Genomic DNA, 17,521 nt, shown 5'->3' on the forward strand with positions numbered 1-17,521 from the left:
ACAAATCAATGTGAACCCGCAAATCTGTGCTCACCGGTAAACCTGCATTCAACTCTTAAATCAGTGTACACCCCCATAGCAACAGACACCCGAAATTCCTGTGCACTCACCCATTCGCTGACATACCCCTAAATCATAGCACATGCGTAAAGCAAGATCTGCCGCCAAATCTGTGTGCACTCCCACACTCACAGACAAACCCCGAAATAAGCGCACATCCCCGAGTCCGTGCCTACACCGACAGATTAGACTATCCAAATACAGGAGTCATTTCAAGCACTTTTCAAAATAGCTCCCTCCGCCTTAAAAATAGCAGGAACAAGGTTCAAATTCCGAACACATGTCCACATGCCTATTTCCCGTATAATGATTGATATGCTGTTAAATCTGCGTAGCTCCCAAGTCCCATCCTCACGCCAACGTCATTGGGTGACCCAAATCCACTGACACCCCCATAGTCGCTGACAACCCCTTATGTGCCTGAACATCCACAAATCCCTGTGCACCCCATATTCATCAAGCACACCTAAATCAGCGTAAATCACAATCTGCGTGCACCCCCAAATCTGTGCCCACGCCGAATCCGCAGACATCCTCATATCCACCGACATACCCAGATCTGTGCGCACCCCAAACCCGCTGACTCCTCCACATACACATTAGATTATCTCAGAGCAAGAAACATTTCAAGCAATTCTGAAAATATCTGGCTCCTCCTTAAAAAAAAAAAACTAGCAAGAACAGAGGTCAAGTTTGAAGTTGCATTTATTATTGAAGTATTACCAATGAAACAACCTTCAGATTCGACACACCTCAAAACCCAACGGGATTCCCAAAGCTGCGGATATGCGCAAATCTCTGTGTACTCCCGAAACTGTGCACACCACAAACCGCAGGCCAGCCACAGCTCCGTTTTCACTCCCAAATCAGGGTGAATCTCCAAATCCATGCACAACCCCAGACCTGCCGACACCCCTAAATTCACCTCCATACCCAGATCTGTCGGCATCCCAGTCTCGCTTACTCCACACATCTGCATTAGATCATCCCAGAGCAAAAACCATTTCAAACAAATCACAAAATAGCTGTCACTATCTTAAATCAAATAACAAAAACAAAGTTCAAATTCAAAGTGCATTTGTTATTAAAGTATCTATAAATGAAACAACCTTGTTACTTGTCACACTCTTTAAATCTAATGACATCCCAGTCTGTGTGCATCCCCAAATCCGCCGACACACCCACATCTGTGCGGTGCCCCAAATACATTTGCACTCCCAAATTCCTGTGCACCCTCAAAGACCCAAAGCAGCGTGAACCCCCAAATTCACCGACACTCCGAAATCAGTATGCACGTCCATGTTCGCCAACATACCCGGAAACCTTCGCACATCCGTAAATCAATATGCAGCCCGATTTCCATGCGCACCGCATACCCGCTGACATCCCCACATGCACATTAGATTTTCCCAGAACAAGAACCATTTCACAGTTCATAAAATAGCTGTCTCAGTCTTCAAAAAAATCAAAGTACATTATGTATTTATTATTAAATATCTATCTGTGTTTATATGCGTTCGTGTGTGTGTGTCTGTCTGTCTGTCTCATCGTGGTTATCTGTGTGTCTAACAGTCCAGCTCGCTGACAGCACTCGCACTGTCGTGACGGCGTGGCGACTGAGAGCACTTGGCTAGTGTGGAAGAAACCCTTCAGGACACGGGAGAGATTTGTGTATAGCGGTTCGGGAATCTACATAACATTGCATTGTTTATAAGGGATACAACAATATCACGTGCTTAATTCCCAAGAGGGGAAAACTCACACAGTACATTTGAGGAGTTTGATCAGGGAATGAAAGACGGAACCTTTTGAAGAGCGTTTGCTGGTTGAGGACGGGGAATGAGGGAGAAATCACATTGAAACCTATTGAATATTTAATGCACACTGAACACAGTGGAGACCTCGGGAGGCAGATGTGAAAGTGTCGTGGCATTTGTGTGTGCGTGAGTCTGTGAGAGTGTGAGATGGTAAGTGTTTGAGAGTGTGAGTGTGCGTGTTTGTGAGTGTGTGTTTGTATCTGTGTCCATCTACCTGTGTGCATATGGATGTCTGCGCCTACATGCTCTTCAACGACTTTTAAATCCCTGGCCCTGATGGCCTCACATTAACCGTGGACGTCCAGTACCAGTTCACTTCTCTCCCCCCACGATCTGGCCTTAAAGCACCCCGCTTTCTTCCCGACAACGGACCCAAACATTTCCCTTTCAGCTGCACTTTATTTGGAGTCAGACGGCACTAGAGCAAAGCAACAGACATTTTCCCATTTACTTCCTACCGAATTGTTATTCCGCCGAGTCCCATTACTTCAACTGGACCACAGCCCTCAATATGTTTCCCGTCCCTGTACTTAATCCCAAACTCTCTGCAATAAAATCCGTAACTTCCTCTAACAGTTCTTCCCAGACCCTCTCCACCTTCTGAATGTAGCAATTTCCACTCAGCTTCCTCTTAAATATTTCATCCTTCAGCCTTCAACTGCGACTCTAACTCCCGTCTCATCCCATTTCATAGAAAAAATCCTGCCTGCATTTACCCTATCAATAGCACTCCTAATTTTGTATACCTCTGTGAATTTTCCCTTTATTTTTCCACTCTCCAGTGAATGAAGTCCTCACCTTTTCCCACGGTTCGGTCTGCTGGTCACAGCAAGCGTATTGTAAATTTTCCAGGAACGGAACAGTTATCATACCAGGTCGTTGGTTGTATTTAAGGCAGAGATTGACAGTTTCGTGATTGAACATGGCATCAGTGGTTCAGGGCTGAAGACCGGGAAATGGGATTGAGGACGAGAAAAAAAAAAACAGTATCAGCCATGTTTTAACGGCGGAGCAGACTCTATGGGACAGATGACCTAATTCTACTACTATGTGTTATAAGCACAGGCTTTAAGATTGCGTTGTGGTGCAGTAAGGTCGTCTGCTGTTTCGGCTTTACTGGTTAAAATTGTGGAGGGGGAATTTAATGTCAGCATACTAGATTAATTTGAGGGCAAGCGATGATCATCCTGTTATAGGTGTGTTGGATGATGGTTTAGAATATCACAACAAGAGTGATTTCAGGTTTGGGTGCCTTGTCATAAGGGGAGCGCTGAAGGCGGACCTAAATGGAAGACGCAGACACTGCAGTACTGGGAACTGGACTGGACTAGAGTTACGGACGGGACTGGACACAGACTAGGAGCTGGGACAGGAACACAGACATGGGCTAGGACTTTGACTGGGAAAGCGGGACCAGGATAAGGAACTGGGAACTAGGAGCCTGGGTTTGGACTCCGAGCCAGTGACTGAACAAGGACCCAGAACCTAGGTGTAAACTCCTGCTCGGACCCCGGAACTAGGCGAGGACATGACGTGCCTACAGGACCAGACATGGCTTGGGTTCATCGAGGCTTTACTACTGTACTGTGCGAGGCTTGGGTTCTTCGAGTCTTAGCGACAGGACTGGGTGAGGCTTGGGTTCTTCGAGGCTTGGATGCAGAACTGCGAGAGGCTTGGGTTCTTCACAGCTTGGGTTCTTCGAAGCCTGGCTACAGGACTAGACGAGGTTTGGGCTCTTGGAGGCTTGGGTATGGACTCCGCGCCAGAGACTGGGCTAGGATCCAGAACCTGGAACTTGACACGGGCTCGGGCTCGGACTCCAGAACTAGGCGATGACATGACGTGGCTACAGGACTGGATGAAGCTTTGATTCTTCGAGGCTTTCCTGGGCAGGACGAGGTACTCCTTTTTGGAACGCAGGGCCGGGACCCTTCCTAGGGCTCAGGGCCGGGATGCTTTTGCAGGGCCGGGCCCCTTACTTGGTCGCCGGGCCGGGATTCTTACTAGGATGCGGGACCACAATGACTGCCGAGGCAAATCGCCGAGGAAACAGTCAAGGATTCAGATAGAGAGGGCAAAGGAACAGACCAGCCTCTGCTTAATGGCAAAAACGACATGACTTACCCCACGGAGGCAAGGACAGGAAGGGAGCTCAATCCGGGGTGGCTCGGAGTCTCGGGGCGGCCAGCAACCTTGGCTGCAACGGAAGCAGCCGAATCCATATCCAGCTCGGAGTGGCAGACGGCCACTCAGCTGGTCCCGGAAACAGCCGAATCCACACCAGCATGACTGCTCCGACTAGACTCAACAAGGCTCCATGAAGCGGTGGTCCTCCAAACAGACCAACAGACCACGAATGGCTGCTCTAGCCTTCCACCGGCGGGTTGCTCTAAGGGGAGACGAACCAGCCCACACATTCGATCCCAGGGCCATTTATATTCCCAGCCTCAAGACGAGCATCAGGTGCCTAGGATTAAGCCCAAATGAAACAAGGGAGAGCCGGAACACCTGGAGGCCGGAGTCCACGGACCGGACCATGTACCGGAATGCGGACTTTACAGAACGAACTATGACATGTCCGGGTTCTTATCACACTAGGAATGTGGGTTTGTTGGACTAAGCAATATGTCCCAATATCGCGTTCTCTGTAACCCCACCTTGTTTTTTTATCAACGCCTTTGGTTAATTTTTGGATAAATGATTTAATAAAGTCCAAGGATTCTGTGATGCCTGATAATCTGGTGATCCATCAGTATATTAAGGAAATTTAGTTTGATATGTTAACCATTTTACAGAAGGATCAATATAAAACTTAAATGGGATTGTTGGCGTGGCTGCTTGTGTGCCTGCATTATAGGTAACAATCGCTTGCCATCATTTTGGGCTTACAGTGGGTGGAGGAAATTTGTCCATGTAGAGTTGTAATTAGTTCAGATTCCCTTTCGGTTTTGAAGAGTCTTAAAACAGGTCATTCTCGCAGTAGGTCAGATTAACTGTTGGAAACTCATCAAGCATTATTACATATTCAAAGTACTGGATTCGAGGTGAGCACTGATGTGGGTGTGCATGAAGGCACTGTGAGCAGTCGGATCCCGAGGAGTTGGTAGAACAGAGGGATGTGGGAAGGCAGATTCATGGTGGCGTCACGGGTAGAGAGGGTCGTATAGAGAGCTTTTGGCACATTGGGCTTCATAAGTCAAAGTATTGAGTACAGGAGATTAGATGTTATCTTGAAGTTGTATAAGACGTTGCTGGGACCTGCTTTGGAGTATTGTGTGCAGTTTTTCTTACCGGAAAAATGTCAACAAAATTGAAAGAGTGCAGAGAACTGACATGTTCAATCTCGAACATGTGACACAACCAGCGACCTGGTATGATAACTGTTTCGTTCCTGGGATCATCCTTGTGAACTTCCCCTGGACTATACCCAATGCCAGCACATTTGTTTTTAAGATGAAGGGCTCAAAACCGTTCACAATACTCAAGGTGAGGCGTCACCAGTGTCCTATAAAGCCTCACCATCACATCCTAGACCTATTGAAATGAATGCTAACATGGTATTTGCCTCCCTCCCCACCGACTCAACCTGTAAGTTAACCTGCAGGGTGCTTTTCACAAGGACATCTCAAGTTCCTCTGCATCTCAGATTCCTGGATTTACACCCCATTTAGAAAATAGTCCGCACATTTATTTCTAGTACCAAAGTGCACGACCATGCATTTACCAACATTGTATTTCATTTGCCACTCCCTTGCTCATTCTCCGAATCTGCTATAAATCCTTCTGTATCCTACTTGTTTCCTCAACGCTATCAGCCCCTCCACTAATCTTTGTATCATCTGCAAACTGGGCAAAAAAGCCATGCATTCCATCATGTAAATCATTTATATACAGAACAAAATGAAACATTTCCTTCACTGACCCTTGCAGAAAACTACTATTCACTGGCAACTAACCAGAAAAGGATGGCTTTATTCCCATTCACTGCCTCCTACCAATCAGCCAAAGCTCTAAATATGTTAGTACTTTTCCTGTAATACCATGGGCTCTTAACGTGGTAAGGAGCCTCATGTGTCGCACCTTGTCAAAGGCATTCTGAAAGTCAAAATATACAACACCCACTGCATCCCGTTTATCTATACTACTTCTCCTCAAAGAATTCCAACAGGTTCGTTAGGCAGGATTTTCCCTGAAGGAAACCATGCCGACTTTGTACTATTTTGTCCAGTGTCTGATACAAGACGTCCAATTAAATAAAGACTAAGAAAAAAGTTAGATAATCGCCCCTCCATCCTTATTTCCACAATTTCATAAAAAGTCTTTCCTTCCATAAATAACATCTGCCTTTTGAATAGTAATAATACTGCTCTTCCAATATCTATCTTTAACTGTGCTTTCCTAATATTACCTTCCAAACATAAAAATCAGAATCAGAATCAGAATCAGGTTTATCATCACCGGCACGTGACTTGACATTTGTTAACTTAGCAGCAGAGAGATGAAAACATAATAAATACAATAAAACATAATAATAAATAAACAAGTACTGTAATAATATTTTACAGATTCTAAAACAATGTGCAAAAACAGAAATACTGTATTTTGAAAAACTGAAGTCATGTCCAAATCTCTAAAGAGCTTTCAGGAATCAGATGGCGGAAGGGAAGAATCTGTTCCTGAATCGCTGAGTGTGTGCCCTCAGGCTTGTGTATCTCCTACCTGATGGTAACAGTGGGAAAAGGGCCTGCCCTGGGTGCTGGAGGTCACTAATAATGGACGCTGCCTTTCTGAGACACCGCTCCCTGAAGATATTCTGGGTACTTTGTTGGCTCGTGTCCAAGATGGAGCTGAAGAGATTTGGAACCTTCTACAGTTTATTTCGGTCCTCTGCCGTAGCCCCACTATACCAGACAGTGATGCAGCCTGTCAGAATGCTCTCCACGGTACAACTATATAATTCAATGTCATTTTGCCCATCCATAACTTTACAAGGTGCCGAAATAAAAACAATCAGAAAATATTGTACATTATCCCCCTCAATTGCATTTCCAAAAGTTAATCGAATGTCTGTCCTACAATAAGTACCATCTGCCTTTTCAATACCAAAAATATTGCTATTACAACATCTTTATTTAACTGTGCTTTCCTAATATAATCTTTCAAACATAAAACTGATTACAGTGTTATTCTACCCTTCCCAATTCCCCTCTGATAAAACGTGAAATCACCTCTTTTATCGAAAATCTAACTCAAACGCTCGATTACCATACAATCCACAAGTTCTGAAATTTGGAGCAAGAGGCCGAGAGTGAAGGAGCAAGGAATCTCGGAAAGAAGTCTTCTTTTTCACACTGCTCGGGGAAAAGAGTAAAAACTGCGCAGGCACGTGACGTAGAGCGCCAACGATTTAAAAAGGAGAGGAAATTTCAACTGTCTTTTTTAAATCGGAGCAAATGCCCGAAAGTGAAGGAGTAAGGAATCTTGCAGAGAAGTGTTGTTTTTCTCCAGTGCTCGGGGGAAAGAGGCTAGACTGCGCAGGCGTGTGACGTAGAGCGCCTAAGGTTTAAAAAAAGACCACCATATACAGCGGGCAGCGGGGAGAAAGGGAGCAGCGTGGGACAGCTTTGGCTTTACAGGCTTCGGCGTTAAAAGGCAGAGGCGAGGTTAGGTTCCAGTAAGTTTCCTTCTGTTGTTTAGAATAGAGAGAATGCCAGGCAGGATTTTGGAATGCTCCTCTTGCAGGATGTGGGAAGTCAGGGAGACAACGACACCTGCAAGACGTGCATGCAGGTGCAGCTCCTAACAAACCGTGTTAAGGAACTGGAGCAGGAACTGGATGACCTCCGGATCATTCAGGAGAATAAGGTGTTTAAAGATAGTAGCTTCAGGGAGGTAGTTACACCAAAGGAGCAGCACATAGGTAATTGTGTCACTGTCAGGCAAGGGAAGGGGAAAGGGCAGGCAGAGCAGGGTTCCCCTGTGGCCATTCCCCTCAACAACAAGTATACCGATTTGGATACTCTTGAGGGGGGATGACTTACCTGGGACAAGCTGTGGCAGCCGGATCTCTGGCACTGAGTCTGGCTGTGCGGTGCAAAAAAGAGGGTGGAAGAAGAGGAGAGCGGTAGTGATAGGGGATTCGATAGCTAGTGGTACAGAAAGGAGGTTCTGTGGTCGTGACAGAGAATACAGGATGGTTTGTTGCCTCCCGGGTGCCAGGGTCAAGGATGTCTCTGATCGATTGCATGACATTCTGAAGTGGGAGGGTGATCAGCCAGACGTCATGGTGCACATCGGTACCAATGACGTAGGAAGAAAGAGTGAGGAGGTCCTGAAGAGTGAGAATAGAGAGCTTGGTAGGAAGTTAAAAAGCAGAACCTCGAGGGTGGTAATCTCAGGATTACTACCTGTGCTATGTGCCAGTGAGGGTAAGAATAGGATGCTCTGGCAGATGAAAACGTGGCCGAGGAACTGGTGTAGGGGTCAGGGTTTCAGATTTCAGGATCATTGGGACCTCTTCTGGGGCAGGTGGGACCTGTACAAGAGAGACGGGTTACACCTGAACGACAAGGGGAACAATATCCTTGCAGGGAGGTTTGTTAGCGCTATTGGGGAGGGTTTAAACTAGATTTGCAGGGGGATGGGATCCAGAGTGCCAGAGCAGAGAGTGGAGCGTGGGTGAAAATAAATGATGTTAAAAGTTCATTCAAAGTCACAAATAGAAGGGTTGTGTGTGCTGGTAATAATCTTCTGAGGTGTGTCTATTTCCATGGAAGGGGTATTGTGGGGAAGTCTGACGAGCTGAGGGCGTGGATTGACACGTGGAATTAGGACATTATAGCCATTAGTGAAACTCGGCTACAGAAGGGGCAGGACTGGCAGCTTAACGTTCCAGGGTTCCGATGTTTCAGACATAATAGAGGCAGAGGAATGAAGGGGGGGGGGGCGGAGGTGGAATTGCTAGGCATGGAAATTATTACAGCAGTGCTCAGGCAGAACAGATTAGAGGGCTTGTCTACCGAGGCCATATGGTTGGAGCTGAGAAACAGGAAAGGTATGACCACATTAGTGGGGTTGTATTATAGACCACCCAATAGTCAGCGAGAATTGGAGGAGCAAATCTACAGAGAGATAGCATGCAACTGCAGGAAACATAAAGTTGTGATGGTAGGGAATTTTAATTTTCCACATATTGATCGGAACTGCCATACTGTTAAAGGACTAGACGGATTAGAGTTTGTAAAATGTGTCCAGGAAAGTTTTCTAGATCAATATATAGAGGTACCAACTAGAGAGGATGCAACATTAGATCTACTATTAGGAAACGAGTTAGGACAAGTGACGGAGGTGTGTGTAGGGGAGCACTTTGGTTCCAGTGATCATAACGTCATTAGTTTCAACTTGATCATGGATAAAGATAGATCTGGTCCTCGGGTTGAGGTTCTGAACTGGAAGAAGGCCAAATTTGAAGAAATGAGAAAGGATCTAAAAAGCGTGGATTGGGACAGGTTGTTCTCTGGCAAGGACGTGATTGGTAAGTGGGAGGCCTTCAAGGAGAAATTTTGAGAGTACAGAGGTTGAATGTTCCTGTCAGGATTAAAGGCAAAGTGAGTAAGAATAAGGAGCCTTGGTTCTCGATGGATATTGGAACTCTGATAAAGAAGATGAGAGATGCATAACATGTATAGGAAACAGGGTGTAATTAAAGTGCTTCAGTAACACAAAAAGTGCAAAAAATACTTAAGAAAGAAATCAGGAGGGCTAAAAGAAGACATAAGGTTGCTTTGGCAGTCACGTTGAAGGATAATCCAAGGAGTTTCCACAGGTATATTAAGAGCAAAAGGATAGTAAGGGATAAAGTTGGTACTCTTGAAGATCAGAGTGTTCGGCTATGTATGGAACCAAAAGAAATGGGGGAGATCTTAAACAGTTTTTTTGCGTCTGTGTTTACTAAGGAAACTGGCATGGAGTGTCATGGTCCGGTCTGTGAAGTCCACATTCCGGTTCACGTTCCGGTCCGTAGACTCAGGATTCCGGGTCTTCCAGCTGGCCCTTGATTTGGTTGAGTTAATCGTAGGCACCTGATTCCCATCTTGGAGCTGAGAATATAACTGGCCTTGGGCTCGCGTGTGAGCGGCTGGTTTGTCTTGTCAAGTTTCCCTTGGAATAACCTGCCGGTGGAAGGCGAGAGTGCCCACTTACCATCTTCAGGCCGCGTTAGAGAACCATCGCTTCATGGAGCCTTGTTGTCCTTGGTCGGATCTGTCTTTGCGGTATGGATTCGACCGTTTCCTGGTCCAGTTGAGTGGCCGTCTGCCTCTCCGAGCTCGTTAGTGATCCGACTGTTTCCGTAGCAGCTGAGGTCTCTGGCTGTAACTGCGACTCGGAGCAAGCTCGAAGCTGAGATGGAACTGTCTGTCCTTCTTCGGTGTTTGTCTCTTCTTGTCCTCGCCTCCGTGTGGTACGTCAGGCCGTTCTGTCGTTGCCCTGCGTTGGGATCTATCTTGTGTTGTCCTCGCTTCCGTGGGGTAAGTACGACCGTTCTGCCGTTGCCCTGCGGGGGGATCTGTCTTGTCTTGTCTTGTCTTTGGCTCCGTTGGGTAAGTCCGGCTGTTCTGCCGTTACCCGACGTATGGTCCTGTCTCACCTTGGTGTGGAGAAGTTGAGTCCCGGCTTGTCTAAGTATAACTCCCGGCTCTATGTCTGTGTACTGTCCTGTCTCATATTGGTGTCGTGTTAAAGACGAGTCCCGGCTTTTCGAAGGATAAGTCCCGGCTCCATGTTGATGTATAGTTCCTAGTCTGTCTCCGAACTCCAGCCTCCAATTTATCAGCCTCCGCATTCCAATACCCAAGACCCCAGCCTGCAGCCTCAAGACCCAAGACCCCAGCCTGCAGCCTCAAGACCCAAGACCCAAGACCCCAGCCTGCAGCCTCAAGACCCAAGACCCCAGCCTGCAGCCTCAAGACCCAAGACCCCAGCCTGCAGCCTCAAGACCGAAGACCCCAGTCTCAGGCTTCAAGACCAACATCCCAGCCTCAGGCCTCAAGACCAATACCCCAGTGTTAAGCATCAAGACCCAAGAGACCAGCCTGCAGCCCCAGGCCTGAAGACCCCAGCCACGTCCTGTCCTGTAGTCACGTCATGTCCTTACCTGGTTCTGGGGCCTGAGCCCGAGGCAAGACCTAGGTTCTGGGTCCTTGTCCAATCTCTGGCTCGGAGCCCAAGCCCAGGCTGTTAGTACATAGTTCCTTGTCCGGGTTCCCTGTCTAGTCCATGTCCTAGCCCAGGTCTGCGTTCTTGTCCCTCCTCCTTATCTGTATCCTGTCACGTCCCTATTCTAGTCAAGTCCTGTTCCTTGTACTTCAGTGTCTGTGTCTGGCATTTGGGTCCGCCATCAACGCCCCCCATTGTGACATGGAATCAATAGAAATAAGGCAAACAAGTTATGAGGTCATGGAACCTATACAAATTGAAGAGGAGGAGGTGCTTGCTATCTTGAGGCAAATGAGAGTAGATAAATCTCCAGGACCTGACAGGGTATTCCGTCGGACCCTGAAGGAGACTAGTGTTGAAATTGCAAGGGCCCTGGCAGATATATTTAAAATGTCGGTATCCACGGGTAAAGTGCAGGAGGATTGGAGGATAACTCATGTTGTTCACTTGTTTAAAAAAGGCTCAAAAAGTAATCCTGGAAATTATACGCCGTTAAATTTGACATCGGTAGTAGGTAAGTTATTGGAAAGAGTACTAAGAGATAGGACCTACAAGTATTTGGGTAGACAGGAACTTATTAGGGAGAGTCAACATGGCTTTGTGCGTGGTAGGTCATGTTTAACAAATCTATTAGAGTTTTTCGAGGAGGTTACCAAGGAAGTGGATGTAGGGAAGGCAGTGGATCTTGCGTATATGGACTACAGTAAGGCCTTTGTCAAGGTCCCGTATGCGAGGTTAGTTAGGAAGATTTAGTCGTTAAGTATACCTCGTGGGTAGTAAATTGGATTAGACATTGGCTCAATGGAAGAAGCCAGAGAGTGGTAGTGGAGGATTGCTTCTCCGAGTGGAGCCCTGTGACTAGTGGTGTGCCACAGGGATCAGTGCTGGGTCCATTATTATTTGTCATCTATATCAATGATCTGGATGATAATGTGCTGATGATACAAAGATTGGAGGGGTAGTGAATAGTGAGGAAGGTTTTCAAAGCTTGCAGAGGGATTTGGATCAGCTGGAAAAATGGGCTGAAAAATGGCAGATGGAGTTTAATACAGACAAGTGTGAGGTATTGCACGTTGGAAGGACAAACCAAAGTAGGACATACAAGATAACTGTTAGGGCACTGAGGAGTGCAGTAGAACAGAGCCATCTGGGAATACAGATACAAAATTCCCTGAAAGTGGCGTCAAAGGTAGATAGGGTCGTAAAGAGAGCTTTTGGTACATTGGCCTTTATTAATCAAGGTATTGAGTATAGAAGTTGGAATGTTATGGTAAGGTTGTATAAGACATTGGTGAGGCTGAATTTGGAGCACTGTGTGCAGTTTTGGTCACCTAATTACAGGAAGGATATTAATAAGGTTGAAAGAGTGCAGAGAAAGGTTACAAGGATGTTGCCGGGACTTGAGAAACTGAGTTACAGAAAAAGGTTGAATAGGTTAGGACTTCGTTCCCTGGAGCGTAGAAGAATGAGGGGAGATTTGACAGAGGTATATAAAATTATGATGGGGAGAGATAGAGTGAATGTAAGCAGGCTTTTTCCTCTGAGGCTAGGGGAGAAATAACATAGAGGACATGGGTTAAGGGTGAAGGTGGAAAAGCTTAAAGGAGACATGGGGGGCGGGGCTTCTTCACACAGAGTGTGGTGGGAGTGTGGAATGAGCTGCCAGGTAAAGTGGTAAAGGAACGCTCCCCAATTCAGGCAACATCCGTGTAAATCTCCTCTGCACCCTTTCTATGGTTTCCACATCCTTCCTGCAGTGAAGCGACCAGAACTGAGCACAATACTCCAAATGGGGTCTGACCAGTGTCCTATATATCTGCAACATTACTGCTCGGTTCCTAAATTTACTTCCACGATTGATGAAGGCCAATACACCTTATGCTTTCTTAACCACAGTGTCTACTTGCGCAGCTGCTTTGAGCTTCCTATGGACACGGACCCCAAGATCCCTCTGATCCTCCACACTGTCAATAGTCTTACCATTAATGCTATATTCGCTTATCATTTTTGACCTACCAAAATGAGCCACCTCACACTTATCCGGGTCGAACTCCATCTGTGATGCCGTTTGCCGCTCAAAATAAACAGTCCAACCGTTGGACGTATCATTTCCGGGATACAATGATTCACATTCGTCCTCAACTTTTCCAGTTGTGCTCTTTTTGGAATGTCAACATGTATTCCAAAAGGGTGAGTGTCACCACTGTTATAATTAACGACGTTTATCGTGCCCAGTGCTGCTGAATATGTGTGTTTGGCTCATCATCACCTGCAACCCATGAACAAGTTCACACGCGCAGAATTAACAGCTCAAACGTTAGCTGATAGATGTACAAGCTCGCGAATTCGACCAATCCCCTGATCTCACATGACAGACCAATAAACAGTGACCCGGTTGATAGACTTGGTCTTCATTAGTCGAAGTATTGATCTCAAGAGCCACGAGATAATGTCGCAGCTCTATAAAATTCTTGTTAGGGACACTGAGTGTTTTGTTCTCAGTTCTTTTCTCCTTCTTGTAGGAAAGACTTGAAAGTTTTAGAGCGCGTGCAGAGGACCGTTAGCAGCTAAAACTTTTTTAGCCGCATACCGGCACACGATTGAATGACAATAAACTTTTACTAAGTGGAAGAAGTTATTCAGGTTGGTCTGTGAAACTGAGTTGCCGAAAGAATGCGCGAGGATTTTCGTGGTGCATCTTTTCTCTGGTGCCGGGTAATCCGTAGAAAAAACACCATCGATGAGAAAAAGCACAGTCTCTCCCGCTCCCAAAAGGGAAACATTAATAAGCGATGCGGTCAGGTTTCTAAATGGACACTACGTCAGTATCTTCCTTCTTTTACTGCTTTAGAAACAATGTATTAGATTCAACGCTTCTGCATTTTAATTACGGGGAAAAGTAACACAAAAATAAAATCTACAGCTGCATTTCTGATACCATCCCCTCTCAGTAAGACCGCTACACATCTCTATTTATGGGTCAGACTTGGGCGTCGTGCAGTTTTAGACCCGCTTTGGAAGGGACCGCAGGATTTCTGAATGAAAAGACAGTTGTCGCATATTTTGGACTGTTACAATAGAAATTGTAAGTATCATAGCTCACTTTAACTGACACTAGCTTTCCTAGTTTCAGGTATCTCTCCAGTTGTCACAGAAATCCCTGGAATGACCCATAGTCCAGTGAATTAGAATAGAATCCTACCAATGAAAGAAAAATCATTCTGACCGCACATGGTTCGTTGGACCAGATTTAGACTTTAACCCAAAGGTTTGATACAATTTCTGCTTCCGTCGCGGTCACATACGCTCAGTTTTGTTGTTTCTTGCGCCACACAATTGAATAATTTTGCTGACTTCACTGGAAGCCGGAAGCTACTAAGATTATCGAGGCACTTACCAGACATATAAATGGCATAGAAATGTATTTATACTCCCGTCAAAGTTTACACTTTGATTTGCATTTTAGGTGCAGAGCCGACCATTTAACGTCAATAGATGTTTGATTCCAGCCTTCAGCTGCTCCCTGAATTTCCTCTGTGACAGAGTGTAGATACACGTGTTGGTGCAGGTACAGAGGAACTGCAGCATGAACCCAAACTGTTGCAGGATATATGTTGGGGTGTTCAAATGCCTGTCTGTGTAAGAGTAATTCTGAACTTGCCAGTTCATAATATATACAATAAATGGGATCCACAACAATATGAAATTGGCTGATAGAGCAAACAGCAACATTATTGACTTTCTCCGGTTCTCCACCTCTGGATCATTCTTTTTCTCTCTGCTGTTCCTGAGCCCCCGGCGAACTCTGTTTGCCGCGATAATATGGCTGACTGTTAAAGCATTAAAAACCAGAATCAAACCGATCGGTAATAAAGGTGTAGTGATGGCGTTAAACAACTGGTACGCTTTCCACAGTGGTAAAGTAAGGTAATCCGTGTTCAAAATATATCGCCAGGGTACGTTATCAATGATAAGGAAAGGTTCCACCGCAAAGTATAATGGGGATCTCTTCGCACAACTTCCTAAACACACAACTACTATCGCAATTGTCGCTGTCCTCTCGGTGCAGTACCGTTCCCGCAGTTTTTGACTACAGATTGCAATACAGCGATCGAACGTGAAAGCCACCGTGAGCCAAACAGAACAGTCCATGGTTGCGACACTCAGTACGAGTGTCACGGAGCAAACCGGTGTAATGAGCAAAGGAAGAGCATAAGTATAAATATTATTGATCTGATCGAGTACAACAGCAATAATAACACCCATTAAATCAGCTGCTGCCATTCCCACCAGATAACGGGAGACGCATTTGGAGAGTCCGCAGTTTCCCAGAGACAGGATCGCAATCGCCACTAAATTAACTGCAAGGGAGCAAAGAATAATTAGTTTCATGCGCACTAACCCTGATCATTTTTACTCGTTAAGTTCGCATTTAACCGTGTTGAATCGGACCGAGTGAACGTCAGACATCTGATCCTAAGCCGGGTCAGGCAGGCTTCGATACGGAGAGTGGAAATGTTGTCCGTGCGGGTTCCGTCACTGTGCTTCGATCGCATGATGACGAAGGGCCCAAGTAACAGCTGAGCAACAAGTTTCCCGTTGACACCAGGTTTTCCAGTGGTTGACATATCGACCACTCATCCAGACCGATCATTACAGCTGAGAATACTGTAGGTTTCATATACTTCGGGAATAAAATGGACTGAGGTAGTCTGTTTCTTGGGAGTTAACATTCTGAAGTGGCGGGACGGCAAAGCTAAACTTATGCTTCGATGTACAGGTGACAAATAAACTTGGATCTTGTTCATAGTGACGGAGATCCAACATACAGATTTTTACATCCTCATGTTGTGAGGTGGATGTAAGAAGTAAAATAAATCTCATCTAATCGTATCTTAATTAAAACGGACAAAAGAGGAGGACACGGTAAAATGAAAGAGTTTTGCACGTTATTGTGGCAATTTCAATCATATTTTGATAAATAAATAGTGGCATTAAGCCGGAAAGGGTAATAATGTACGTTGCCGGAAAACAGCGGAGCTCGCAAACAGAGCTGCAGCAATGTTAAAGACGTTGTTTTCATTTAATTAAACGTCTCAGTTTCTATATTGATGCAGTATTAAATTAAGAACAATACGTGCTGGTAAAGCTGGAAGGTTGAATAAGGTAAATGCAAGAGAAGTACAAATGTTACCGCTCAATCGATCGGGCACCAGAAACAAGTAACAATTCCAGACGAAAAAAAAATGAAATATGTACTTAAACCTGGCCAGGCTTAAAACACTCATCAGATGAGGCACAGATGTTACAAGGACAAAACACGCACATACAGTGCTAGCCAATTCCAGTTACTTACCAGGAATACCAATCGCTGCTAGTGCGGGATAGTAAATACTCGCGATGTAGTAAATTGCTGGATATCCCATTTTCTGTGTGGGTTGGTTATCAGTAAAAATAGTCATATCTACTGTTGATTGTTTTGCAAGCTCTTATACAGGAGAAGAAAGTGGCCTCTAACAATTAATCATACCACGTGGTTAGTCACATCAATGACAGTCCACTGAACAAACATTTCAGGTAAACTATTTATAGAAATTTTGTCATCATGCAATTAAAATCGCTCCCGTGGAACAATCACAAAATAAAAATTATGTTTAATTTTATTTATTCACACCTTCAAAGGAGCACGTTGTACATTCTTTCTCTATGACACAGAGTTTGTGCGTTTCAAATAAAATATTTATTAGTCACTCTCAGATAATTATCAATTTTAATAACAGACGAAAAACATTAAGAGACATTTGGACTGTTTGTTCATTTCAGTAATCTTTTCCCGGACGATGAAAGTACCGGTTTTCTCAGTTTGTTTCATACACCAACTTTTCCTTTCCATGTCAACATGTTAGATCGTGCTGTTGATGTATTTAAGGGCAACGTTGTAAGCTGAATGCACCATATGGTCTGTTCTTTAACAAATTCTGGTACTGCTTTGCACTGCTTTAATTATATGTTATAAATATGTGGTCTTGTCAGTGTTAGTCTTTGGTTTGTCCTGTTTTTTTTTTGTGATATCACTCTGGAGGAGCATTGTATTATTTCTTAATGCAAGCATGCATTTCTAAACGACAGTAAACGAGGACTAAGTGTCCTCATAATCTAATCTAATATATCCTGTCCCATTCCAGAATAAATATATTCATTCATATAGGTTTCTATTTGACCATTAGGATCATTTTACTTAGGGTGGAAAACTGGGGCAAGCAACAAAACATTGGCGATGCTCTTAGTATAAGTTTATTAAAGGAAGGATTTGGTAGATTTAGTGAGGATGCAAATGAAATTTACAAGGGTGCCGCCTGGGCTTGAGGGCATGCGCTATGAAGGTAATCGATCGAGAACTTTTCTTATTGCAGCAGAAGAGGATGAAT

General features: G+C 45.0%; 1 protein-coding gene across 1 annotated transcript; it reads right to left on the reverse strand.

Annotated features, from left to right (window-relative positions):
• Window positions 1-14,555: 14,555 nt before the first annotated feature.
• Window positions 14,556-15,721, reverse strand: LOC140184989 (probable G-protein coupled receptor 139). The gene is made up of 2 exons (XM_072238220.1): window positions 15,496-15,721; window positions 14,556-15,454 (listed from the first exon to the last, which is right to left on the reverse strand). The coding sequence occupies exons 1-2, from the start codon at window positions 15,719-15,721 to the stop codon at window positions 14,556-14,558; spliced, it is 1,125 nt and encodes a 374-aa protein (XP_072094321.1).
• Between the last annotated feature and the right edge of the window lie 1,800 nt (window positions 15,722-17,521).

The sequence above is a fragment of the Mobula birostris genome, chromosome 20, assembly GCF_030028105.1.
Source record: "Mobula birostris isolate sMobBir1 chromosome 20, sMobBir1.hap1, whole genome shotgun sequence".
Taxonomy (NCBI): domain Eukaryota; kingdom Metazoa; phylum Chordata; class Chondrichthyes; order Myliobatiformes; family Myliobatidae; genus Mobula; species Mobula birostris.